The following is a 26,083-nucleotide window of genomic DNA, read 5'->3' on the forward strand; positions in this document are numbered from 1 at the left end:
AAAAGAACTGTGTCCCTTTCCTTGGTAGTGGTGGCTCTTTCCCTTTTAAGAAATGATTATTGCTAAATTTTCCCAAATGAAAATCACCTGGACAGAATGTGAAATAGTGAAAGTATTTTCACATGGTTAACAAAATTCCAAACTTGGTGAGGTCAAAACATTTTGGGAAATGGGCAGGAATATTTAAACATAGTAATTAAAAATGACTAACCACTTAGGTGATGAAAGCCATTAAGGAAATGCTCAATATTGGCTTGTTTTCCTGAAGGGTCTAGGTTGACTTTCAGACTCTTGAGCAAAATACAGACATCGCTTTGTTCTTAGGAATGACTGGGAGTCCTTCTGGCAGTTGCTCAGAACCCAGAGAGCTGGTCCTCCCAGGTTGGTCTGCAAAGAATGGTGTCCCCTTCCGGGTCTCATCCAGATACAGTGTTTCCAAATTTTAGAAATTTATTTATCCCAGTTTTAAAGACTAACTTTCAAATTTCTAGGCATGGGAATGTTCAACATTCAACTGCTTGCTTAAGAAATTAACCATTTGATATATCAGCACTTCATTGACTATCAGAGAAATTTTTTTTCAAAACACAAAATTTAGTATTTTAGGTTCCACAAGTGGAGGAAGATTAATTATTTGAAGAATCTGACTTTAAGTTTTTCTAAAATATTATCTTCCTTACGTTGCAAAACTATTTCGACAATAGAAGCAAATGATTTCATGTCCATGATAATCGTGTATGACATCTATGCTACCTTTTTTTAATGGGTCACAATTCATGAAAAGATCTTGCATTTTATCTTTACTTATCCCAACCCTGAATTTATTCTAAGCACTACTCTTGCTTCTGGAATGCTCAGCTCTAGGCCTTAGCAAAGTACTCCCCTAAAACTGGGAAGCTCAGCTCAACTTGATATGGTATATATACATTGGTAGAGCATTTGATGAGTAAATTCCCGTTCCAGAATCTTCTAGTCATCAGATACTTAGGATAAAAACCGAGGAATGATTTTGTATGTGCCATGAAACAGTAGCTTCCCTTGGTCAGCATTTTCCTGGCTGTGCCGTTCTCTCCTGTTTGTTAATACTCAGTGCATCTCAGAGGTAGGAAATCCTGCTATTGCTTGTGTAACTAGGAATAGCACAGCATGTACTAATACATAGTGTGAACAATTATTAGGACTTATTACAGCACCTTTCTTGTAAAGTGCTCTGGCTGTTATCATCAATAACCAATAATGGGGAGTCAACTGTCCCTCTCTGCAAAGAGAAAAATTAAGGGAGAAGATTCTGACAGACACAGGCTGCAGGACTACTCCAAGGTGAGCAATTAAGTGCTCAACTCAGCTGGCTGGACCTGCTTACACCAGAGGCCCAGCCCAGCCGAGCCGTAGGGAACAAGCAGCTGGCCCATCCTGGCAGGAGCTCTAGGGTGGTAAGTTCATGACCAAAACACCACTAATCCATCTGCTTTCTTTCTCAACATAAGGATCCTTAAGGATATTCCTATCCCCCTCTGTGCTTTTTGCTGGCTATCATTCATGGGAAATCAGCCACATTTTCTCATGTGTCTTCTGAGCACCCTTAGGATTTAAGAAAGAAAAATAAATGTACTTGACTTCCATGAGAATGGAAGAACAGAGAGGATAAGGGAATTGCCTAGGACCACTCAGGCAATAAACAACAGTTGAGATTTTAATCTGATTCCATCTGCCCTTTTGTGTGCCCTCTACCTGTGATGCCTCTCACCACAAAACCTTTCATAGAGTTTCAAAAAAGAGATGCTTGTTCCTACAGATGTGATGCGCCATATTGTGGGGGGCAACTGGAAGATGGAAACTATAACATCTCTTTTCCAGGGATGTGGGACAGGGGCTACTTGGCTGAGAAATAAGTGGTTGGGGTGTACTCTGGACTTCCTGGATAATGTGGGGCCCAAGAGGTTGTCAGTGGGAGGGTTAAAGGGGTCATTTAAAGACAAGTGTTTACAGCCATTGGCCACACAACAGCATCTGTCCGTAAGAACATCAAGGTGATTGCCTGGATGGAGGTTGAGGTTACCAAGATAAAAATGCTATTGTGTCATTTGGATTCAAATAAATAAATCCCCCCAAAACCAAAAAACATGAATTATATCCTGTATTCTGTAAAGGTAGCTAAATTTAGGGGTGATCTGGACACTAAGCTCATCTCTCTTGGTTATTTATAAAAACAACCTGAGTCAAGGGCAAGGCGCCTCATTCAATGCCCCACCCCATGGCTACCCTTGGACTTTGTCTCATTCATGGAGCCTGAGAAAATGCTGCAACCCACACCCCAGCAGGCCGTTTCCACTACTGTACCAACGAGTCCATCTGTTACGAAGGTCACAACAATGTATCTTGTTTTAAATTTTTCTATGGAGTGATTTATTGTCTTGGCTATAACTTTGTAAAGAAATAAAATGCTTTTTCTTCATCGTCTCCTGAGGTGACGGCTTTATTCTCAGCTGGTGGCACGTGTACACAGGTGGTGGCACGTGCGCCTCCTGGGCCTCTTGCTGTCAGTGGGTCAAGGCTGCTCCGTGGAGCACCAAGGTGGTCACAGGCCTCCACTCCCATGTTCCCCTCAGTGGGAGAAAGAAGACTCAGAGTCCTTTGGGACCCTCAGGTGAAGGGTTTTCATTTATAAATTCAAGAAAAGTTGTATGTGATTCAGACAAATCTGAGGAATTCATAAGGAAACCCAGCCCCAGAGAACAGGCTTCTCTTTTCTGCCACCATATTGAAGTCCTCTGTCTAGGGTTTCTTTCCTGTGGTTCTCAGATGGGGTGAGTGGTGGCACTTCCCCTGGGGATCAGGAATACCCGCTATGCTCCCATTATCCTGGGTGCTTACGAAGGACCAGGCTCTGTGACCCCAGTGTCAACCCCTTCCTTCTCTAGAAGCACTAATGTTCCAGAAGAGGAGGAAGAGAGGAGACCTCAACAAGCAGCTGCCGCAATATGCACCCCCCACTAACTGAAAGTCACAATGTGCAGCCTTGGGGAAGCTCTTACAATCCCTTTTGAACTTACAGACTCTAAAGCACTCTTCCTATTGAAGGGTAAACAAATAGTTTAAACAAATCTGCTTTCAACCCTTCATTGATCTCGGGAAATACTTCCATCACCCAAAGCAAACAATTTGGAAAAGCATTAACCAGAGAGAGGTTTGGGGTTGGTTTGTTTTTCAGGAAATGCGTTTAAGTCAATATTGAGTCCACCTATTTTTTTTTTTTTAATTTTGTACATTTCCAGTACTGAAAAAATGTGAATCTCTCCTCAAACTCTAGTGAGTTTAATCAGGATGTTTCTTTCTTGAAGTGGAAAAACTCTTTTTGTATGAAAGTCACTTTAAGGGCATGGACTGTTATTGCCCGTGCTGGGGAGTCCAACGTGGTGAGTTCTTCCTGTACTTGGAACTGAACATGACTCAGCCAAGGCCTGCTTGTGGACACAGTTAATGGCTTGATGGGGTGTCTAGTAGCACACAGGTACACAGTGGTTGATTTTTGAAATAAGCAAACAAGCTCATTCATGTTTTAGTATCTGTGGGAATCCTCAGCCAGCAGAATGTTCTTAAACCTGGTGTTCTTATTCTAACGAAGCTGCCATTGTGGGGACCAAGTGAAAAGATATCCGAACCTTAGAGCTGTGTGTTTGGAGCTATGTGCAGGGAAAAAATCCCATGCAGAAAAGTGAGTGGATCTCCATGTTTTCCATATGCAGGACACTCCCCCCTGGCAGCACGTCCTCTGTCCCTCTTACTCACCCTGGCAGGGCAATTCTATCCCTACCTCTTTCTCACTTTTCTTCATCAGCCTCCTCCCTGATTCCTTCCCTTTGTCTCTTCTTTTTAACCTCTTTCCTCCTCCTTGATTCTCCCACACAGCTCGAATCTAACGCAGGGGTTTTCCAGGAGCAGAAGCCCCCTGGGAATAGAACTGGTGGAAGATTTGTTAGGGGCTTCCAGTTGGATGGAATTTAATGGGAGAGTAAAAAGAGAGGGCAGGGTGCTTGCTTTAAGCTCACCGAGTGCTGCTTGCCTGCTCTAAGGGCTCGAGGTTCAACCCGCGGCTTCTCTGCCTGAGCACTCGAAGCACAGTTCTTGAACACAGAATTCCTGGAAACCAAGGACACTGCTGTCTAGGGAAGGCAGCACATTTGTACTCCTTTTTGGCCTTCCTCCCAGCACCAGAGGTGGTCACAGAGTCCATTTGCTTTAATGACTGAAGTTACACTAAAAAGCCTCTTTTGGGGCTGAGGCTGTAGCTCAGTGGTCAAGTGCTTGCCTCGTACGTGTGAGGCACTGGGTTCAATCCTCTGCACCATGCAAACAACTACAACTAAATAAGCATTTTTTTAAAGCCTCTTTCAGCTGCCTTTTGGGGAACACATTACCCATGGGGCATCGTACTCCCTGAGCCCCTCATGTGCCATGGTGGCATCTCTGGTGGGGCTCCTTATAGCACTGCTCAGTGCCTCTAACCCACTTCTGCGTCACTGTGTCTTCTTCACAAAGAAAATACAAGCTCATCCTGCCCCAGAGTGGGTTCTGAGGGTCCACGAAGCTTCTGCTAGAGCTCGGCTTGGTCTTCAGAGTTGGGCGCCTGTTCTGCCCCGAGGCTGCTGAGCTACAAGGGGAGCTCCCTGAAAATCAGCACTCTGAGCCGGGGGAGAACCCCTAAGACTCCTGTGGCTCCTGGGGATGGCAGAGAGGAACAGGGTGCCTCCTAGACAGATCTGGCTATGTGCCATGATAGCAGTATTCTAAAATCCCTTCAAGAGCATCCTCTAGAAAACACCAAGTTGAGGTGCCCAAAACTTCATGTATCATCAGTCAATTCAGAGAAATTGCCTTCTGAATTTCCTTGGTGATGTATATGTGTGTGTGTGGAGTGAGAGAGAGAGAGAGAAGGAAAAAGAGGGAGAATATGTATAAGTGTGTAAATGTGCTATTCAGTGTGGGTGTGGGAGGAGATTTGCTTTTTCCTCAAATCTCTTTCTGTAGTCAATATTTGATTGGGTTGTTGATTTATGTTCAATCAGCTTGTAGATTTTTCACCCCCTTGTTTAATTATTATCTATTTCCTTAATTATTATCTATTTCCTTGCATTAGGACACACATGCTTGCCTGGAACAATTTTATTTTTAGTCCAAAGAAAACTGTACCAGAATTACAGAAAACACATACATTTGTGTTTTTTTTATTTTATAAAAACAAATATTTATTCTCCCTTTCTGTCTTCCTCACATGCCATCCCCTACCCTCCTCCACCTACGTATCTATACAATTCTGGGCTGTCGTATTGCAGGGGTAAGCTCAACAATCCTCTTTGGCACTTTTCTGTTCTGGATTCATTGGGTGCCTAGGATATACATGTGGTTGTCATCTGTCTTTACAAAATTATTCATTCTGCTTTTTGCAGCTACAACGTTGCACGTAAGTGAATGACAATCTTTGCATCAAACCCTCTTGTGTATGTCATTATTTTAGATCCCCAACTTCCTGTGGCTAATGTTCAAGCTCTGAGTATGGGGCAGGCAGAGGACACAGTGGCTTTCCTTTGCACAAATTCAGTGAAAGATGGCTGCTCCTTGCTGCTGGACAAACCATGTGTCAAAACAGACTCCAGCAGCGATACTCACCCTTCCCCGAGCACAATATGCCATCTGCTGATTCACACAGACTCCTGCTTTGTTCTTCTGTCATGTTACATTTCCGCGGATGTTGGCAGAGCGTGCCAAACCATCCTCTCTCACAGACACAGTGACCACAGGAGCATGTGCCGTGGCCTGCAAAGCAACCACAGGGAGGGCGTGAGAGGAGGCAGGTGCACCGGAGCTTTTAAGAAAAATATGACAGCCACAGGGTCTCACTACCTATCATACAGACTTACTTTGTAATTGGATGTTTAGAGGGAGAAAGATGAAGAGGAAGAAACAAGCTCTCTGGACTCCTAAGGAGAAGGGCTGCAAATCGAAATGGAAATACTACAGCCATCAAAGATACCTCACCTATGAGATTCCCCTGCCACATTTCCCCTTTTGGAAATTTCCATGGTTTCTCTAAAAGGGTTGGTGCCAGTCGGAGCTTGGTGCCACCAAGCCCTTTCCTTCCAGCCCTAGGAGAGGTAATAAACCAGAAGTCAGTCAGATCAGCCACCCCAGCCTCTGAAAGACTATCACAACGGAGATCTAGCTTAATGTGGTACATTTGAATGCAGCACAGGAGACAGACTGAGAGAAGGAAACCTTGCAATCATTTAAAAGGGAATTATGCCATCCTGGTTTTGATCCAGAGTGCTTCCCCGCCTGCATTTTTCCAGTGTGACCTCTCAGTGCAGTTCTTCACTGTGCACACCACGGCACCCGAGCCAATTTGCAAGGCCAGTCACTGTGTCATTGCTTGCAGCATTTATTAATTGCTCTCATATGGCTTACAAATAAAACCAAAAGCTTTTCAGTGTTATTTAACTGTTGCTTCTCTTGACATACGAGTAAGAGCAGACAGAAGCATAGGTGACAGTGTCTTTCCATCAGTGCACAGAAGTTAAAGACAGCACGAGGCTTGGATTCACTTTTGCCCTTTTGTTTCTTCCTTTTGCTTTGAGTTATTGAAATGTCTCTCTCTTGCTGTGTATGCCACCTTGCACTTGTGGCAGTTACACACAGCCCTACACACCTGCTTAGTTGCTGCCACCCACGCTCCATTAGATTGCATGATTTTACATTTTAATTTCTTGTTTCCACTCAGCTCTTTATTTCTTTCCCTGAAATCACTCTGAATCAGCCATTTCTCTGGGAAAGGTTTACTGAGTGTTTATGGAACAGAGCTTTTCACTAGGATCTGGTGGATATGAAATCAAACATGACCGACAATGTGATCCCTGCCCTTCTCCCAGGGATACACATCATCTTCATCCAGACTGACCCGACTCTCTGGAGCTGCTTCTCTTGACCAGTGGCTCTGGTGGGAACTTCAAGGGTAAACCTTGCTTCTTTTGCTCTCCCTGCACTCCTCTCTGTACAGAGGGGTTCATGGCCAATGCTTAATTGATTTGAACTCATCATTGTGATCAAGGGAACATAACCACCCATGAATCCAGGTAGTGGTTTTGCACAACACATGACCATCCCACACTTCTTCTGTCATGTCACGTTACGTCCAGAGACCACTGAACAAACGAGACACTCAGTAGGCTTTTCTTGTTGGTGTCTTCTTCAACTGCAGCAAATGATGCAGCTGTGTGTCTGACACTCCTGGGCACTTCCCCTTAAAAATCTTTCTCCCACTGGTTGTCATGAAACTGGACTCTCCTGGCCTCTTCAACCCTCCTCCTTTGTATTTATTTATTCTTGTCCTTGATTCCTTTTATCCAGATAGTTCACAAGTCCTGTTGAAACTACCTCCAACTCACTTCTAACACCATCAGAAACCTGTGAGAAGCCTTCCCATCACTTCTCTCTCCAACGTTCTCACTGCTTCCTATGGCACAACTGTCACTCACATCAGGCTTGCTCTCTCTTCCTGCATGGCTCCCTCATTCTTGCCGCATGAAGTGCAATTACTTAGCCCCAAACTATTTCTCCTATCTTAACCCTTCTCCCTTTAACCTGCTGACCAATTCTGTGCTCCTTGTACCTTTCTCTTGCTTTTCTGACCCATTCCTTTGCAGAAGTAGGAAAGCCTTCCGTACTGTAGACATTCAGGTCCTGCTTGATTTTCAAAGCTCGGCAGAAGTGACAGCACCTCTTGAAAATTCCAACATCTGCAAGTGGAACTCATTGCTCTCCTCTGAATTTCTATATGACTTTATTTTTATGCTTCCTTTGAAATTTGTTTGCCCTCCACCTTTTAGCTATCTGTCATTGAATCCATTACCTACTGGATTCCTTGAGAACAGTTGGTTCTGACTCAACACTGAAGTCTGTGTAGGGCCAAACATCCTGCCTCAGAGCAGATCCTCAAAAACACGGTATTAGATTGAGGTTATCTTTATAGAAACAGTCTTCTCGTTTTCTTCACAAATCCAAACTGAGAGCCCTAAACTGATTCTAGGACATGCTTGCAGGACATTTGGTTAGTGGACTGTCATTGGAGGACAATGGAGAGTCTTTCAGATGCTGTTTTACTTTTATTTTCCATAGAGTAGATCCAAGTTAGAAAGTCAGTGTTCCCTAGGGCTATTAGCTCAATGAATACTTTTTAATTGATTATATCTTGGGTTCTGTGTTAAAACCAAAGTCCACTTAAAATGCAGTTTTACTTAATGAATTAAGTAAAAAGTGGTCATCTTTTGAGACAAATAATCTGGGGTAGAAGAATAGAAAAATAAGCTTCTAGTACTTGTCCATCAAGCTGCAGACTCCTGGGATGTTTGTGTCTCTTGCTGACCCTGCACTGGTAAGAACTGTTATCAGTTGACATTATTGGAATAATTAAATCTTTAGTGCAGAAGAAGGCATTCTGCCTTTGATTTAGAATATCACAGGGAATGACTCAGTGGCTCCTCACAACAAGCAATTTAATGTGAAATTTATGTGCAAGGAAATAGGAGATTGTTTTCCATTTATTAGCTCATTTATCACATCCTTCTACAAAGTTAAATTGGCAACTATCCCAGACAATCATCAAAATGCTTTGGTAGTTAAATATCCTGATTTGCCATTTATATAACTTATCTTTACTTAAAATGTAAATAAAAATACAACTTTAAATAGTTCCTTCTTTATGCACTCTAATAATTGAAGTCATCTATTCAAGAAATATTTGTTTGCACCAGGCATTTAACAGTTGAAGAAGTAATAGTGAATAAAGTAGGTACTGGTCCTGTTCTCATGGCACTAAGGAAGAAAAAAGTAACAACAGCAAAAAAATACATTTGCACTATAAATTATTTGAAGATGGTGCTATTGCATTTGAAAGTGAAAACACTGTAAAGGAGGGTACTCAGGCAGTGGTTGGCTGAGCAACACGCAAGGGCTGAGAAGGAGTCAGACAGCCAATGTTCTAGGAACACAGCCTAGAAATGCAAGTGAGAAGTCCTTGGGATGAGAAAGAACTTGACACATTACAGGCAGTGAAGGCCAATGTGTTTCGAGAAAGATGAGTCCAAAAAATGGAACAAATAATAAATTTGGAGAGAGATTCAGGAATGAGCACATAGCCAACTGTTTACTCTTGGCAAAGAAATTAAATTTATTCTAAGAGGAATGGGAAAAGACAGGGCATTAAGCAAGAGAGCTTGTGTGATATTATTAACAAATTGAAAACTCATTTTGGCAACTGAGTGGGATTAAGGTGTGTTAGGAGGAAGTGAGTCTGTAGAAATGCAGAAGGTGATGGCTGTCATCCATGCAAAAGGTGACAGAGGGTCAAAGTTGGGTGTGGAGGTGGAAGAGTGGAGAAGGGGATGTCATCTGGTGGATGCCTATGGAATAGGCCATTGGATTGGGCATGGTAGGCGGGGGGAAGAAGAGACTGGCTTTCTGGCTGGAAAAACAATGTAAATAACGACATGGAAGCTTCTGGGAGGAAAGGCTGGAGACAGGCTCTTTTCTGAACCTCCTGTGTTTGAGGTATTCTTAAGACAACCGAATCATAAGGTCAAATAAGCAGCTGGACACAAGCCTGGTGCTCAGAGAGCAGTGCACAGCACTGAAGGCTTTAGAGGAGAAGGAGCTCACCCAGGAAGACAGGAGTCTTGTGAAACTGCAATATTTAGTGCCAGGGTGCAGAGTGAGAAGTCAGGTTAAAAAAAAAAAAGTCCAGTATAGAAGGAGGAAAATAAGATTGTGTTTTCTCATAAGATGACAAAAAGTGCCTAGAAAGGGGTTTTACTGTGTTTCCACTGGTTTCTGAAAATTTGAGTTAAAAAAACAAGAACATAGAAGTAACCATGGTCAGCCTGTCCCAGACCAACACTCCTGCACCGACACAGGTCTGAGTGCCATGCCCAGGTGGCAGAACTGTTGGAGAATCATCCAAGTACACCACCCACTGAGAAGAACCTCTTTTCTCCTGGAAAAAGTGACACTGCTGTCATTTTAATAGAAAAGTTCCATATAAAAGGACCCGCTGAGAGAACCAGCCTAATGAGCCCTGTACACTGCCCTGAACCTGCCTTCACCTGCCTCACCGCACCTTCACTGGGACAGTAGTTCTCCAGATGCACCACTCCCTCCGTCCTCTCCCACCTACGTACCTCATCCACATCTGCTTCTGTTCTCAGTGGTTTTCCTTATTGCCCTCCCTTCTTCCACATCAAAACATTCACCAAGAATGTCTTGGACTTGAACTGTCCAATATAATACTGTCACTATCCCCAAGTGACTACTTAATTTATATAGTGAAGCAAAGTTCAGCTACTTTTCAAGTGCTAAAATAGTGAGCACTTGTGGCAAGTGGCTATTGTGTGAAACCATGCAGATATGGAACACTCCTGTCTTCTTTAAGAGTTCTCTTACTCTAGATAATGGCCTTTTCCAGTGAAATTCACTGGCTCCCAGGCACACTTCCTTAAAGCACTGCAATGTCCTCAGGAAAATGACCTCTGAACGAATATTAATTGGATCAAAGACTACACATTGCTTCTCCCCTTCTTCATATTAGTGACCCCTTCATTATTTTCAAGGAGGTAACAACACTCCTATCTTGGCAGTTTTTGACTACCCAGGTTCTTTTTGACCCAGAGGTACCCATATGACATACAGCTAATAAATGAGAAATAGGAGAAAATTCCTGGTGAGGTGTCCAGAAAACTGTTGTTTCTCCAAGGCAATTGGAAACACTTAGCCACTAAGTGTCCTTGGCCTTTTCCTTTTTCTTACCATTTCTTTTATTTCCCTGAAAGATGGGCTATCAGTGAACATGTCAAGATGACTCATATTTTCTGGAAGGGCAGGGCAAGCGTCAGGGTCACCTGAGCATTCTCAGGCTGCCATATCACCATCTCCCCCTGCAGTGAAAACCTGCAGAAACATTACTTGCATCAGGCATCCTGAGCCAAACATGGTTCCAGCTGATACACTGACAAATTCAGGAAAGAGTTTCATGATTTCAAGGTGTGACTGGGAAGACAATCTTCTGCTGCTGCATTGCCATCTCCAGTCGGAGGTCTCCCCCAATGTAAGAAACCATCCATGTCCCGCAGTTCCTGACCTCACACTCTCAGGCTGCACGATTTCCTTCAAATTGCAGCTATGAACTCGAGAACTCCCTGAAGAAATGGGAACTGATTGTGTAATTAAGAGGTGGCTCTTCATTATCCCTTCTTGCTTCTTAAATTGGACTCCTGGGCAGCTATTCCAGGAGCAGAGAAGAAAGAAGAAAAGCAATAAGCAGACTGTTTCTTATTCTCACCCTGGGCATGTGAAGGGCAGGAGGGAAGTCTCTGATTGGGCATATATTAGGCTAAAAATTAAATACACATGAGCCAGCATGTGAATATATTTTCTTAAAACCATATATCACTGAAAATGAGTAAATCTTAGGAATTATCACTCTAGAGGAAGCTTTTTTCCAATAATGATTTATTTAATAAGAAATCCATTTGTCTATAGGCCACATACATTTTTATTGTTAATAAAAATGTTTAGAGAGAATCCACATATGGTCTAGGCTGATTGAACATGACTCACAAACAAGCTAATTAAATGAAGAGCTGTGTTGCTTCATGCTGATTTTCTCTTTGCCAATCATATTCAGGACTCTTTTTGAGGCTGTAATTTTGGAGCAGTCAAAACTGAACTGCTCAAAATTATGAAATTAGTTACATTCACCTTCAGGTATAATTGCAAATTTATCCCATTCGACCTGTGCTGACTTATTCATCCTTAGCTCTATTGTTAGAAAGGTGGATAAACAATGTTGGCTCTTGGCTCTCATGTGCCTGCCGAGTAGGTGGGTTTATGGATGTTTTTAGTTTTACTTATTTGCTTGTTGCTAAAATGCTCACCTGCCCCACTCTGGAGTCTAGGACCACGCTTTGCTTTCTGGCAACATATTGGCTATACAGAGTTTTGGACCATTTCTCCTGGTGAGAGGCCACAGAAACTCTGAATCAGGGTCCGGTTGATAAACTGAGAAAACTATCCAAATTAGTGATTCTCAATTTTGTTCTCTGAAGCTAAACTGAAAGGATGATGTTTGTGTGTTTCACACTTGAATATTAATAAGGTTTGTTCATCACTGGCTGACAGTGACCGGGGGCAGCTAATTGCTATGGAAAAATTATCTGCAACTCCCTCCATGAGGTACAGAATTGGTGACTCTATAATTCCAGCCTCCTTCCAAAATGCCAGGCAGCTAATGCTTCAAGGCAATGAGGCTGATGTACTGATCTTTCCTGTCATGCAGATGGCCAAGTCCTTCCTTCATTCTCCATGACAGAATAGAAGTGTCCATTGGAATGTCCACCTGGTACACAGAATCAGGAACAATTCATCATTATGCCTCATCCTTATCACAAAGCCAAAAAGGTTACATAATTACACTTCTTGTACACATGAGTAAATCAATGCAGACAAGGCAAATGACCTGTCCAAGTTTCTACAGCTAGAAAAAAACAGAACTAGAATTCAAATCCTGGTCTATCTAAATATGATGTCCTCATTCAACTTGCAGCACGGGCACTGTCTCACTTAGCTTAAAAGAAAATGGTTGCTTCTACTCAAATGTTACATGAAAAAATGCAGACAAGTACAGTATATGTATTTGTATATATGTGTACACACACACACACAGATAGATACATATAGATATCAATGCAACTGAGCATGCTCTATACACAAATTATCAAAATATCCAATGAAGATTTGCAGATCTAGAGTTTAAAAAAGTTCTTCTCCCCAATGAAAGCCTGGAAAAAATACAACAAAACGTCAATGGATATTATTTTTGGAAGATTGACGTATGTGTAATTTTTTACTTTGTTTTTTTCTTATATTTTTGATTTTTTATAGATTGAAAAAAAAACATTAATTTAAAGATTATTTTAAGGTCCCACTAAGTAAAGATTGAATAAAGAATGATAAGTGGATAAAATAAAGAATTTATGTTATTCATAATAATGAATAGTATGAAAATAAATCCTTCCCAAGGATGGGTCCAAGAACAGGTGAAAAGAGCTCTGGATGCAAGAAAACAAAATACATTTCATAACAAATATATTTCCACTTCTGTGATGTGGCCTAGCCTTGCTGGGGCCTAAGACCATCTGCATGTCTCATTCCCACACATCCAAATATCAGCTGTCCAAGGTCAGGATTAACTGAGTGGTAACTAGGCAGGTGGGGTATGGATTAGGAGTGGGTCCCTTGGGGAGTAAATTTGGGGTATGTATTTTGTCCCTGGTAAGCAGAACACTCTCTCTGCTTCCTGGTTGCTCTGTCCTAAGCTGCTTTCCACATCCAGGCCCTTCCAACACGATGCCCTACCTTATCTTGAGCCCAGAACAAAGGAAGCAGCCATGTATGAACTGAGACCTCTGAAACTGTGAGCCCCAAATAAAATTTCCCTCCTCTAAAATTGCTTTTGTCCAGTCTTTTGGTCACAGTGGTGGAAAAGCTGCCTAAAACATGTACTAAACAAGACAGAATTTTTTGTATATAATTGGATTTTTTTATATCAACTGAGGAATATGGAAATGTTGTGGCTTGAGGACTCCTGATGGCCTATGTCTTCCTAATGGTGCCCCTGAACACCTGAGCAGATCCACAGAAAGCTTCCCTTCCCCATAGAAGGTGCACTATTTAGCAAGAGCTGCTTAAACACTATGGAGATGGATGGTATTCTGCTGTTTTGGTTTGGCAGCTTAGGTTTTACACATAAGAAGAAAGTCTATTTCATACAAAAAGAATAGAAAGGTATAATCATCCATGCCATCCAAAACTGAAGACCAGACCATCACAGATATGGCTAAATTGTACATTGCACTTTCTGTATATGTATTTAATAAGGGTGATCTAATATATGTATTTAATATATGTAGGGTGATCTATATATGTATGGCAAACTTATGTACCAGGTACTGTCTTAACATTTTAATATGTGTCAATTTCTTTAATCTCACAACAATCCTACAAGATATGTTATTATCATTTTATAGATGAAAAATAGAGGTTATATCAATTTCTTGAGGCCCTATATATAGTAAGGGGCCTCAGGAAGAGCAGGGATGTACCCAAGAAAACCTGGCTTCAGCCTCATGCACTGTCAATATGCTAAGTGAATGCTTAAGACAAGCATGGGAATTTGTGACCTCCTTACCATTTGGTTTGCTATGTTGTATACTTCACTGCTAAAATTGCTATAGATTGAAACATGCTCAATAATGTGATGTCCCTTTTATTTTCTTTGCAAAGATAGCCACGGCCTAGAAGGAATTCAATACCATAATAGCCAAGGCCCCTATAATCCTTTCCATAAAGCAATGAGCAGAAAATAGAGGAATTAAAACCACATTATCTTTACCAGCTGCCTTAAAGAAACCACAACTTGCAGGTAAGTGCAAAGCTAAAGTGAGAAGCACTGGTACCCTTTCCAGTGCAGTTTAATATGAGTTACAGTTGATTTTCTCTAATCCCAGATTTTATATTTGCAACTTCGCTCATTCACAAACACTGATTTGCAACACTAAAACCATACTCTCAGAGCCATCCCAGGCATTTGAGAACTCAGTAGCGTGGTGAAATACCTGACTTGCCTGTGCCTCACATTCCCAGTTAAAATCAAAGAGGGTCACGCTCCACCATCCTTTTCCAGCTCTGTCCTAAATATGTGTCTTTCTCATGGTTTATGTTTTTCACATTCTCATGCTTTTTGATGGTGTCAGGTGGCCCCAGGCACAGTGTTGAAGTGCTGCCCAGGGTTTCTAAGTTCAAGAAGGCTGTGACATGCCTTGCAGAGAAAATACATGTGCTAGATCAGCCTTTTTCAGGCCTGAGTTTATAGAGATGCTGGCCTTGAGTTCAATGCTAATGAATCAATTATGTATTAGATAAGGTGTCTTTACCCAGAAACATAAGGAAAACACTTCATTATTGATCAGTTGATGCAAACATTGTGACCACAGGCAGGAACTGTTGCGGTGTTATCGCAGTGTTCAGGGTCACCTTTTAGAATGTAACTGCCAAAAAGATCAAGAACTGACTGTGTCTTGGGCTTTTGTTGTGGAGGAGTGCTCCGCAGAGCACCGTAATGGGATGCTGAGTTCTGTGTGCCATTCCTACCTCTGTATTTCTCATGATGAACTTGACCAGGCTGTTGTGAAGCATCTCTCTCTCCAGGAACTATCCCTGTCCAAGCAACAGGACTCTGAGGAGTGTGCAAAAGTGTGTGCACAGACCTGGTGTCAAGTCTATGGCAGAGTGCAAGGTTCTGGGCTCTTACCTGAGTCAGTTACTTAAGGGACTCCTGTGAGCCAGGACCAGGTAAGTGAAGCACACGTTGTTACATAGAAACAATCTTTTTAAATATTGGTGTCATCCTAACCCCAAATTTTTCAGAGGCATCATTAAAGAATCAAAGTAAATTTTAATAATAATAATAATAATAATAATAATATGAAATATTTTCAAGGGAAATATCCAGTACTTGTTTCCTTTACAAACTTGAAAAGAATTAAGTATCCAAAGATCTTTGGGTTGATAAAATGCTTTTGTTAAAATCTAAAGTACAAAATAAATAAATATGTGGTTCTTAGAGTTAGTTTAAGAAGTCGACTAAGAAGTAACCTGATGGTAGTGATCCAGGATGGTCTGCATGTCTGGTTATGTTGACCGGCTGCAGGAGGATCACTCTCTTCTGCTACATAGGAGCCAGGCAAAGACCCACCTGGACTTGCAAATAAGTTCATCCTCTGACAGTTATGTTCCATGGCACCACCGAAGCAGCAACCCCCAAGGAAACAGTCTCTGTGTGTTTGATTCAGTATCTACTAAATTTTAATCAAGGTTTTACAAGGATCAGGTTGACAGCTTGTCTATGGATATGGTCTAACCTATTGTTAACTCCTGGGTAAGAGTGGATGGGACAGCTGTCAAAATCTAGATGGTGTTCAAAGAATAAGAACTTGTGAGTGTGTGCTGCAGGACCCAGAAAACACTCCCAGGCCCTCCGACACATGACTGTTCCTTTGGAAAGGATATTGTGGCAGTGGCAGTCAGGACACACTTGCATCCCTTCATCCTTGTTGTTCAGTGACTCCCACTAGGTGCCACAAAGCCTTTGCCAGACACAGGACCATGCTCTAAGAACACACCTGTAAGGCATGCTGATGTGGCAGGGGAATAAACACCTGCTAGAAATGGTCATTAGGGAACCCTGATAGATACTTAAGGATTGTGTCTCACACAGGATCCCAGAGCTTCAACCCTGTGCTGAGTTGAAGCCCCAGGTGACCATGTGACTGCACTGACCACGTGACTTTCATAGACTGCTTCCTCCTTCCTGCCACAGCTCTCTCACCAGCATTCCCAGCACCTTTTCCATAAAGCACAGCCAAATCCTTGTCTCAGCACCTGAGTTCCTTTAGGGTTTCGCTACAGAGTTCCAAACTCCACGTCACCCTACAAATCAAGTGACTGGTGTTCTGCTTTATGTACTGAACTTCACGAGTTTGGTTCATGAAGGTCCATCCCTGAGGTTCCAAGGAGCTCGGCAAAGATGGACACTGTGGACCCGTTGGATTTGCAGCACCAACACATCAGGCAGCTTTATGCTGCTGTGACCAAAATACCTGACAAAAGTAACTTAGGAGGAAAGATTTATTTTGGCTCATGGCTTCAGAGGTTTTAATCCATAGACAGCCAACTCCATGGCTCATGAAGGTGGAAGGGTGTGGTGGAGAAGCACTGCTCAAGCCAGGAAGCACAGATACAGAGAGACAGACAGACAGGAAGTGGCTAGGGACCAGGGAACCTGCTTCCTCAGGCCATACCCCATCTGCCTATGAGTCCAATCAAATTATTAATCCTTCAGATCCACCGAGGAGGTTAAAGTCCTGATAATCCAATCAATTCAACTCTGAACATCATGGAATTGCCCAACTCATGGGATTTGGGGGGAACATTCCAGATTCAAACCATAACAGCAGAAAATTGGTAAAACAGGAACACTTTGTGAGCTGCTGTCTCACCCAATCAACATCTGATCTCATCTAATAGGAAGGCTGATTTGTTTTTACTTTATTTATTCCCCAAAGTTGGACATAAATAGTTTTATGTAGGGAAACACATGATTTGATGGATATAGAGATTTAACTGGTTTTTACAGAATTAACCATTTCTACCAAGTCACAAAATGTTGGGCCAAGAGTCCCATGAGAACTCAACACTGCACAACGGAGAGAAGGACAACAAGAACAAGAGAACCAGATAAGCATATGGAACTTCCAGGTGTCCCACTGTCTCAGACTCATAGTTCAGACTCATTATATACAATATAATGTTGTGAAAATTAAATGAATTAATATATATTCTGTGCTTTATGAACAAAAGTAACTACAATATGCATAGACAATTCTGGTAACCAATATTAGTGAAGGGAGGAACTAACCTAAAAATAATGTTGATATAGGATATACCTTTGGAGTTTTCCCAATAATATACTGCCCAATATACTTATAATAATAATCTTGGAGAGATGCAATTACATTTTTTTATGTGGTTACACATCCAGTTCAATTGTACTGAAAACCCTAAGGAGAAATAGCTTGCACCCATCAGTCTCCACAATATGAATCATCTGAAGACTGAGATACGAGACTGTGACCCCCATTCCCTCCCGGATGAGGCTCAGGTGGGCATCTCTTTCTGAGACTCTCATTTTTGCTGCTACTTTGCTGACTGCTGTCCATCTGCCTCATTCTTTCTCTGGACAGTTTATTATTTTCTGTAATCTCAAGTTTGGTCCAAGAGCTATCATGGAAATGGTGCATCTATCACCTGTGATTTTGTAGAGCATAAACTTGGTGTGTTTTTTCTAAGTTTGTAGGATGAAACTTCCTCCATCAGGGTTTATGAGTGAAGTCATAAAATCCATGATAAAATGTTAACTTCCAGCAAAATATTTTAACTGTGATAACAAAATATCACTGTACTTTGTACATAGTTCAGACTCAATGATCCATTACTGTGTATTTTCCAACGCCCCTACATCAAGAGTTCAAGGACATAAAGGTCACAGTGAACCTAACTGTGTGTTGCCGTTAGGTCTAATGTGATAATGCTTTTTGTTTTTCCTCTTTTTAACAGCACTTTAAAACAGGGGCAAGGAAGATAGAAAGGCAGGGACAACAAGTGGCATGCAGACAGCAAGAGGCTGCGGGGCCCATCACCAACCTCCACAGACCACACCGTCCAGGTCCTCACAGCGGCGATCGTCACACTCGCAGGTCTTGCCATACACCCTGCGGTCTCCTGGCGGGTAGCACGTGCATTTGCCACATTCACATTTGCCTGAAAATTGTAAAGAAAGGGCACCCTGGTTAGGAGAATCACGGAATCAAAGGATTCATGAAAACAAGCACAAATGCCCAGGATGTGGGGAGTAGCTGTGACAAAGGCCAGCTCAGAAGTCCTTCACAACGTCTACCCTACTTTTGTTGAACACATCTTTGAAGAATAATCCCATTATCAAACTTTCTGGCTACTTCATATTAAATTCAGTTTAATGGTACCATTTAAAATAATTGAAGCAATTTATATACTTGGGCAGAATTTAATATAATGTACTCTTTTTAAATATCTTTTTAATGGGGGTAAAAAAATGGTCACTGTTACCTTTCAATGTGGTATTTGAGTGATCTGTGCAAATGGTTGATTCCATAATTCATGGAATTACTTCAATGTGGAATATTCCCAAAGATCTTTATTATGTTAAACTTAAGATTTAAAAGTACAAACATTTTTTTTTTTTTTTGGAATGAGTTGGGCTCATAGCTAGACCATCCCTTAACTAGTAACATGATGATTTTCATCATTATTTCTTGAGCTGTCACTGTGTATCGCTATAACTCCTTGCACTATGTCATTTTGTTTTTATGATACCACGCACCGACTACCATTTTACTAAACAGGAAATTGAGACATCCTGAGACACAGCCACTGTTCCTGGAGAACCAGAAAATAAGGGACAGAATCAAAACTCACATCCGTTCTCATTAACCTTCAGGATTATGCACCTAGCTATGAAGCCATATTGCATCTGAATATACTCTCAGCACAGCATCAGAGGCTACATGAGAAAGAAACTTTCTTCTGGGGAATCTTCTTGGTTTGCCAGAAATTCAGTTGGGTGACAGTGCTCCGAGACATCTGTTACTCTCTTTCATTAGCCCAACCATCATAATTACACACCCACTGAAATGAGCCAAAGATGTTCAGGGCTGACCCTGCAAAGCTCTTAGTCATTCTATTGCTGCATTTGTATCTTGTTCAGGAAATTCAGAGTTGGAAGATGATGGAGGAAATAAAAATTGGTATTTAGAATCATATAATTTCATAGCTGTAATTACAGATAATCTAATGCAGCGATTCAGACTCTTCCCTGACAGAAGTGGGGGGTTGGCGTTCCTGGGAGAATCTGAAGAAGGAGAAGGCAAGAGAGAGGGGTGTTCTGGTGGCCCCAGCTCATCTCCTCCTGGGAGAAGGTGGTGACCTCTTCAGCAGGAGGCAGGGTCCCCTCCCCCATGATATTCTCTATCCCTTGGTGGCCAGAATGGGGACACACTGGACAGGCACTTTTGGTCAAGAATCATGGGCTCCTAATCTTGAAGGCAGAAGGAAAGGCTCAGCTCTGAGGTTGAGCAGCAAGCACCGCAGCACAGCTACAAGCATGCAGGGTGGAAGAGCTCCGTACCCAGTGACAGCATTTAGAAGGGACAGCTATGGGACTGGCGCTCAGCAGTGCCCTTGCTTCCATGGGTTTCCTCAGTGGCGGATTGTGCAAGCTTGCACTCTGAGCCTGAAGAAAATCCTTTTTATTTTAAATCCTAGTTATTGAAGTTGGTTTCTGTAGTTTGCAATCAAGACCCTTAACTGAGGGGATGTAGGGTTCAGGTTTCAGAGACATTGGCCACAAGCTACAAAATGTCAGTTATCCAGGAGTTCAAGAGACCTACCGCAACACCATGGTGACTTAGGCTGGAACCATCTATTGTATTTTGAAATATAATACCACACACTGACTACCATTTTACTAAAGAGAGTAGATTTTAAGCAGTCTCACTCCAAAACATGTTTCTAAGACAGAAAATTAACACTTTAATGCCCAATTTTGTACAAGAAATATAAAAGACAGAAACTTTTGTCTTTTATCGTGAACAGAGTAGATTTTAAGTGGTCTTACTCCAAAACATTGTTGATAAGCATGTGAAGAAATGTGTATGTTAAGTTAGCCATTCCATAACTTGTACCTACTTTGAAACACGTTGTACACAATAAATATATATTTTGTCAATTAAAAAATCAAATTACATTTAAAAAGAACGTTAGCAGGCAAAACCCAGGATTCTCTCTGGAAAAATACACTGGTGTGTTTAATTTAATTTTTTCAGATGTTGGGTGGCTCCATGACGTCCCTCCTATTTATATCATAGATGAGATGAAGACACTGGGGCGGAATGACTTGCCTGAGGCCAGCTGACTGGACCCCAGTTAGTGGGAGGGTTGGGATAGATTTTCTCAGTGAGTAAGCATCTGGCCACCTTCAGGGTGGACGTGTGAACAATTCCAGTAATGCTGACTGCAGAGGGAAAGAGCTAAACTCAGGGCCACCAGCCGTGTGGACTTGTTGGCTCACTGTTTCGCCATAGACAGAGGTGGGAACCACCACTATCAGTCCTGAGAGGGAACACATTCCCAGTTACAGGCAGACCCATTTTTACATTTCAGGTCATATGCATTTATGGTGAAAATTTATTCGTATTTTAAGGCGTATGGCAATTTTTCTGAATATGCATCATTGGCTTCTGGGCTTCTTTGGAAAGGATGAACTAAATATTGACATCTGTGTTGAGATACAGCCATTTCATTGGTTTTACCATAGATGGTTTCTGTCTTTCACATTTCTTGTATAAAGTTGGGCATTAAAGTGTTAATATTCTGTCCAAGGAACATTTTCTTTTCCTGTGGACTGTATTTCACATCTTTTCCAAGTGTCAGAAAATAATTAACCATTTGCAATTCCTCTTTGATATGTATCGACTGGAGTCTCATTTTCTTTTTTTTTTAAAGACATCTTATAGCAAGTATTAGCTGAATCAACTTTATGCATGTGACTGTAGTACATTTGAAAGGATATAATTGCCTCTAATGGAAAGGCAAAAAAAAAATCAGAAAAAGCTAATTTACTGTAAATAAAGAGTGAAAAAGAGTACATTCCTCATGCAGTCACATTTTAAGATGTATTATTTTGCTGTCTCTATTCACAACTTCTCTGACTACCAAAAATCTCTTCCTCTTGGGTCCAGAAAAACAAACCTTATCATATACCTGCCAGGTAAATTCAACCATCCTTCAATGGGTCAAGTAAATTTCACCAAATCCATGACACCTGCACCTTCTTATGCACACTCACAAATACAACATTTCATTGGTGCATTGCAATCTTACATCATAATGGACTCACACATGTACAATTCAGGGTTTGGTCTATTTCAATCCCTCATACTCTGCCTTTACCTCCCTTCCTCTCTCCCCAGATCCACTTCTTCTAGTCTACTGGCTTCTTCTGTTTTGATGAGGTCCTTTTTCCTTTCTTTTTTCTAACTTCCACATATAAGAGAAAAACATATGAACCTTGAGTTCCCGAGTCGGTTAACCTCATTAGCATAGGGTCTCCAGTTTCATCCATTTTCCTACAAGTGACATAACTTTGTTCTTCTTTCTGACCAAATAAACTCCATTATGTGTATATACCACTAGTCATTCATCAAATACACCAAAATAAGTTCACTTTTCATGTCTTCATAAGGTTCTGAATCAATATTTATTGAACGGATGCAGTAAATAATAATCATGTGTAAATAGTTTACCAATATTCACACAATACCTGAGCTTTCATGCAAGGAATCATGTTTGTTTCTCCCAGGACACATATGCATTTCCAATTGCTGGAATACCTTCACTTGCATTTCCCAGTTAGATCAAGTAAGTCTGTTCCCCCAGCAAATTCATTATCTTCATTCACAAGTCTACTACTTCTCTTCATAGGTCCTTTATCTGGGAGAAAGGCACTGTCGTCCAATCTGTCACTGACTGCAAAAAGTGGTGACATACTTGGTTCTTTTCTTCTTTTATTTAATCATTCTCCTTTCAATTACAAATTTCACACAATCTACCTCCTTATAACGTACATCTGATTATTCTCACAATGTATCCTATTTTGAAAACTGCTGAGAGTAGACTTTGAATGATATCACCACAAAACGTTGATAATTCTGGGAGGTAATGCATATATTAATCAGCTTGGCTTAGCTATTCCATAATGTATACCTACGTCAAAACATGTTGTACAAAATACATGTATACAATCTTCATGAATCTTTCTGCAAGGAAGTTCAAGGATCTTTTCCTTGAAGTTCAAGGAAAGGGGAAAGGGAACAGAGTTCCTTAACAGAGTTCTGCACTCTTGGTCTAACTTGCCTTTCCAAGAGCATGGCCATTGATAGTTGTGGCCCCCAGTTGGAGACTTTGCTATGTGCCTTGCTTCTCTGTGCTGTGCATTCTACCACCCTCTCTGGGAATTCTTACCCAGCAATCTGATTTCCCTCACGAAGCCTTCTTTACCAGTTTACCTGTTCTGTTACCTGGAAGAATGGATCCCTTTCTCTGATCCATAGCACTTTGTCTACACCACTAGTAGAGAACTGAGCATAAATTTTATACTGGCTAACTTAGCATCTGAACCTTATCATAGAGAGTGAGGTCTTCATAGTCCAAATCAGCAGTGAGGTTTCCCTTTGATGTAGGGAAGAATGACATCCAGATTTGTGGTCTTCCCTGTCCAGACAAGATTGGAAGCCCAAGGTCCTTCCTTTATTTACTAAATGGTATTACTGCCATTATTTTAATGATTGTTTTAAGGATATGGAGCTGTAACCGTGTCTTCTCAAATAACTCTAAAATTAACATACTCATGAATAAGAACAAAAGATTTTCCAAGCCTGCATTTCAAGCACTAATAAACGTTATTTTATGTTACATAGGGTGAACAAAATCTAAGAACAGGGACATTCAAAGCAATAAAAATAAATCAAGTAATATTTTAGAAATGAAGGAATAGAGAGAATGGAACATGGAGATAACTATGTGAGAAGAAACTAATTCTGTCACCATCAATATAATTCAACCAAAACTTGTCTAAAATTTCTCTATGCTGGCTACATACTCCTATTGAATTTTAATAATGTATATAGTTTTCAAGCACATAAAAAAATCACTCCAAAATTACTTTTGCAAAGGACAGCAATCCCTGTACATTATGTTTTAAAGCTTATTATACAATAACAAAGAAGAATAATGAACTAAGGAAGATATGGAGAGGGCTAATTAAATACATTTTACACGTTTCATATTTGACATTTCACATGTAAACTACAGAAAAATTCTAAGACATTTACAAAATGTACAGCTGTGCATAGCTAAAATATGTTTAATTCAAATTTATATTTTCCCACAATCATTAAAATATAAGGTTAAGATAAAAAATCTTCTTTCAAAGGCATTACATGTTTACCTTACGGTGTGCGTTTTTCCACAAGAGTTAAAATAAATTTAAAAATTCTAATTATTTTGCCTAAAAATATTTCTTATATGAAATTCGACAAATATTTATTAAGAATCTGTTTTGCGGGCTGGGGTTGTGGCTCAATGGTAGAGCACTTGCCTTGCACATATGAAGCACTGGGTTCCATCCTCAGAAACATAAAAATAAACAAACAAAATAAATATATTGTATCCAATTGTATCCATGTATAACTAAAAAACTATTTTAAATAAAAGAATCTGTTTTTCAAAGTACTCAGATACGGGAGTATACTATTAAACAAAAGATACACATTTGTATCTTCTCTATAAAGCTTATCTCATTTCACTAGGTTTAATTAACTACAAATAAAAATGTTGAAGAATGATTATATCACCAAATACCAAACACATGCTGTGAGCAATATTACTGACCTCATAATAAAAATTATTAGTAGTATGAAACTAATACAATTAATACTAGTATATGAAAGATCAAAATATTTTAATAATTGTTTTATAAAATACATAGCTAAAATTTGTGGGGGCATTCTCTCATTCTAACCTTAATCTTACATGTAAGTATCTCAAAATCTTAAAGTCACTCATCAATAAAGGAATTCAAAATTTCAAAATGTTATAAATATTTTTGAGCAGCTTTACATACATTGACTAATTTATATGTGGAAATGATAGTGGCAATGAAACTCTGCTCTGAGTTTATCAAATGATTCCTGAACTCAACTATATAGATTATGACATCCTCCCCACTAACACTGCACTGCCTTCCAAGGTCATCTCAACATAATCTTTGAAAATTACGTTTTTCTCTCTGAATGAGTAGCATATGGGAGAAATTAAATCTCAAATGCAGTTAAAAGAGCAAGGAGGAGGAAGATGGGGAGGCTTAGCAAGAACTTCCTTACTCTAATCGGAGACAGCATGGTGGTCTGCTTGGCAGGAGAGGATGAGTGAAAGTGAGCCAGCACCTTGGATTGTGCTCTGGTTTGGATCTGGAATGTTCCCCCAAATCTTACATTGGAAGCATGGTTCCCAATTCAGCAAGATTCTGAAGTGGAAATTTTACCCAATGATTGGATCATGTAGGCTCTGACTTCATCGTTAATCCATTTGATGGGTTAATCCTTCCGTAGCTGAATCTCTCTGGGAGTTGAGGTGTAGCTGGAGAAAGCAGGTCACTGTGGTGTTCCCTGGGAGGATCCATATTCCCTTCAGACCCCTCCTCTCTCTCTATCTGCTTCCTGGTTTCTATGGGAGGAGAAGCTGTCCCTCTCCAATGCCTTTCCACCATGATGTTCTACCTCACCTCAGGACCAAAGCCATAGCATCCATGACTGAATCCTCTGAAACCTTGAGACAAAATCATTTTTTTTCTCCTCTAAATTGTTCTTGTCAGTTATTTTGGTTACAGTGATGAACAAATCACAGCAAAAAAAGTTTAATTCACAGCAAATGTCTCAAAACATGTTGTTACTCTCTTAACTCCATTCTCATCTCAGCACATTGCAGTCCTCTGGGGACATCCCTACTTACTTGGCCAGGTCTCCTGTGACCCAAACCCAGCAATCAATTCTTTGTACCACCTCATAGAGCTTCTCAGAAGAGAGTTTTCCCTCCCCTTTTTGGGAAATATATCCTTCCACGAGTGATTATCAGGTGCTAAGTACTTCTGCTGAGACTATTTTGCTGGTTTTCTCATCCTCAAATAAATACCCAAATCTTGGATGGCCCCAAATCCATCCCACATCCTTCTTTCCTCTTTAGTTCTCAAACCTCATCCCGTCCCTTGGATTCCACAACTATCTTACATGATGAATATGCTCAATTATATCATTAGCCTAGACCAATCCTATGAATACAGGCTGGTCTATAAATCTGCTTAATAATTTGAATAGGTATACATAATAACCCATTCATGCAATATCTCTCATTATGGTTACCAGAACTGATCTAAATCAGATGACTAAAAAATTCTTATAATAATCATAATTATATTTTAAGTGCAATTCAGTAAAAATAAGAAAAGTAAAGAACTAATATTATCATTATTAGATGGTGTGTTTCTATATGCAAGATAAAAAATTACAACTGCATTAAAATAGTAACTTGTAGAAAATTGACTGGCAAAAACTCAACATACAGAAATGAATGATTTTTTTCTGTACCAACAGTCACCAAATCTAACATAATGAAAAATTGCACCATGTACAAGAACATTAGCAAACGTGAAATAAATGAATGTCCATTGCAACGCACCATAAAGTCACACTGAAGGCCATAAGAGGAGATTTGC

General features: G+C 40.6%; 1 protein-coding gene across 1 annotated transcript in view; it reads right to left on the reverse strand.

Moving 5' to 3' along the window:
* The window catches only part of Itgbl1 (integrin subunit beta like 1), a 217,110-nt gene that overhangs the window by 2,755 nt on the left and 188,272 nt on the right, over positions 1-26,083 (reverse strand). Inside the window, exons 8-9 of the mRNA XM_026399743.2 lie at positions 18,364-18,480; positions 5,668-5,814 (exon numbers count right to left, since the gene is read on the reverse strand). Of these exons, the coding sequence (XP_026255528.2) occupies positions 5,668-5,814; positions 18,364-18,480 (264 nt within the window). The remainder of the gene's footprint in view (positions 1-5,667; positions 5,815-18,363; positions 18,481-26,083) is intronic.

Source organism: Urocitellus parryii, chromosome 2 (genome assembly GCF_045843805.1).
Source record: "Urocitellus parryii isolate mUroPar1 chromosome 2, mUroPar1.hap1, whole genome shotgun sequence".
In the NCBI taxonomy this organism is placed as follows: Eukaryota; Metazoa; Chordata; class Mammalia; order Rodentia; family Sciuridae; genus Urocitellus; species Urocitellus parryii.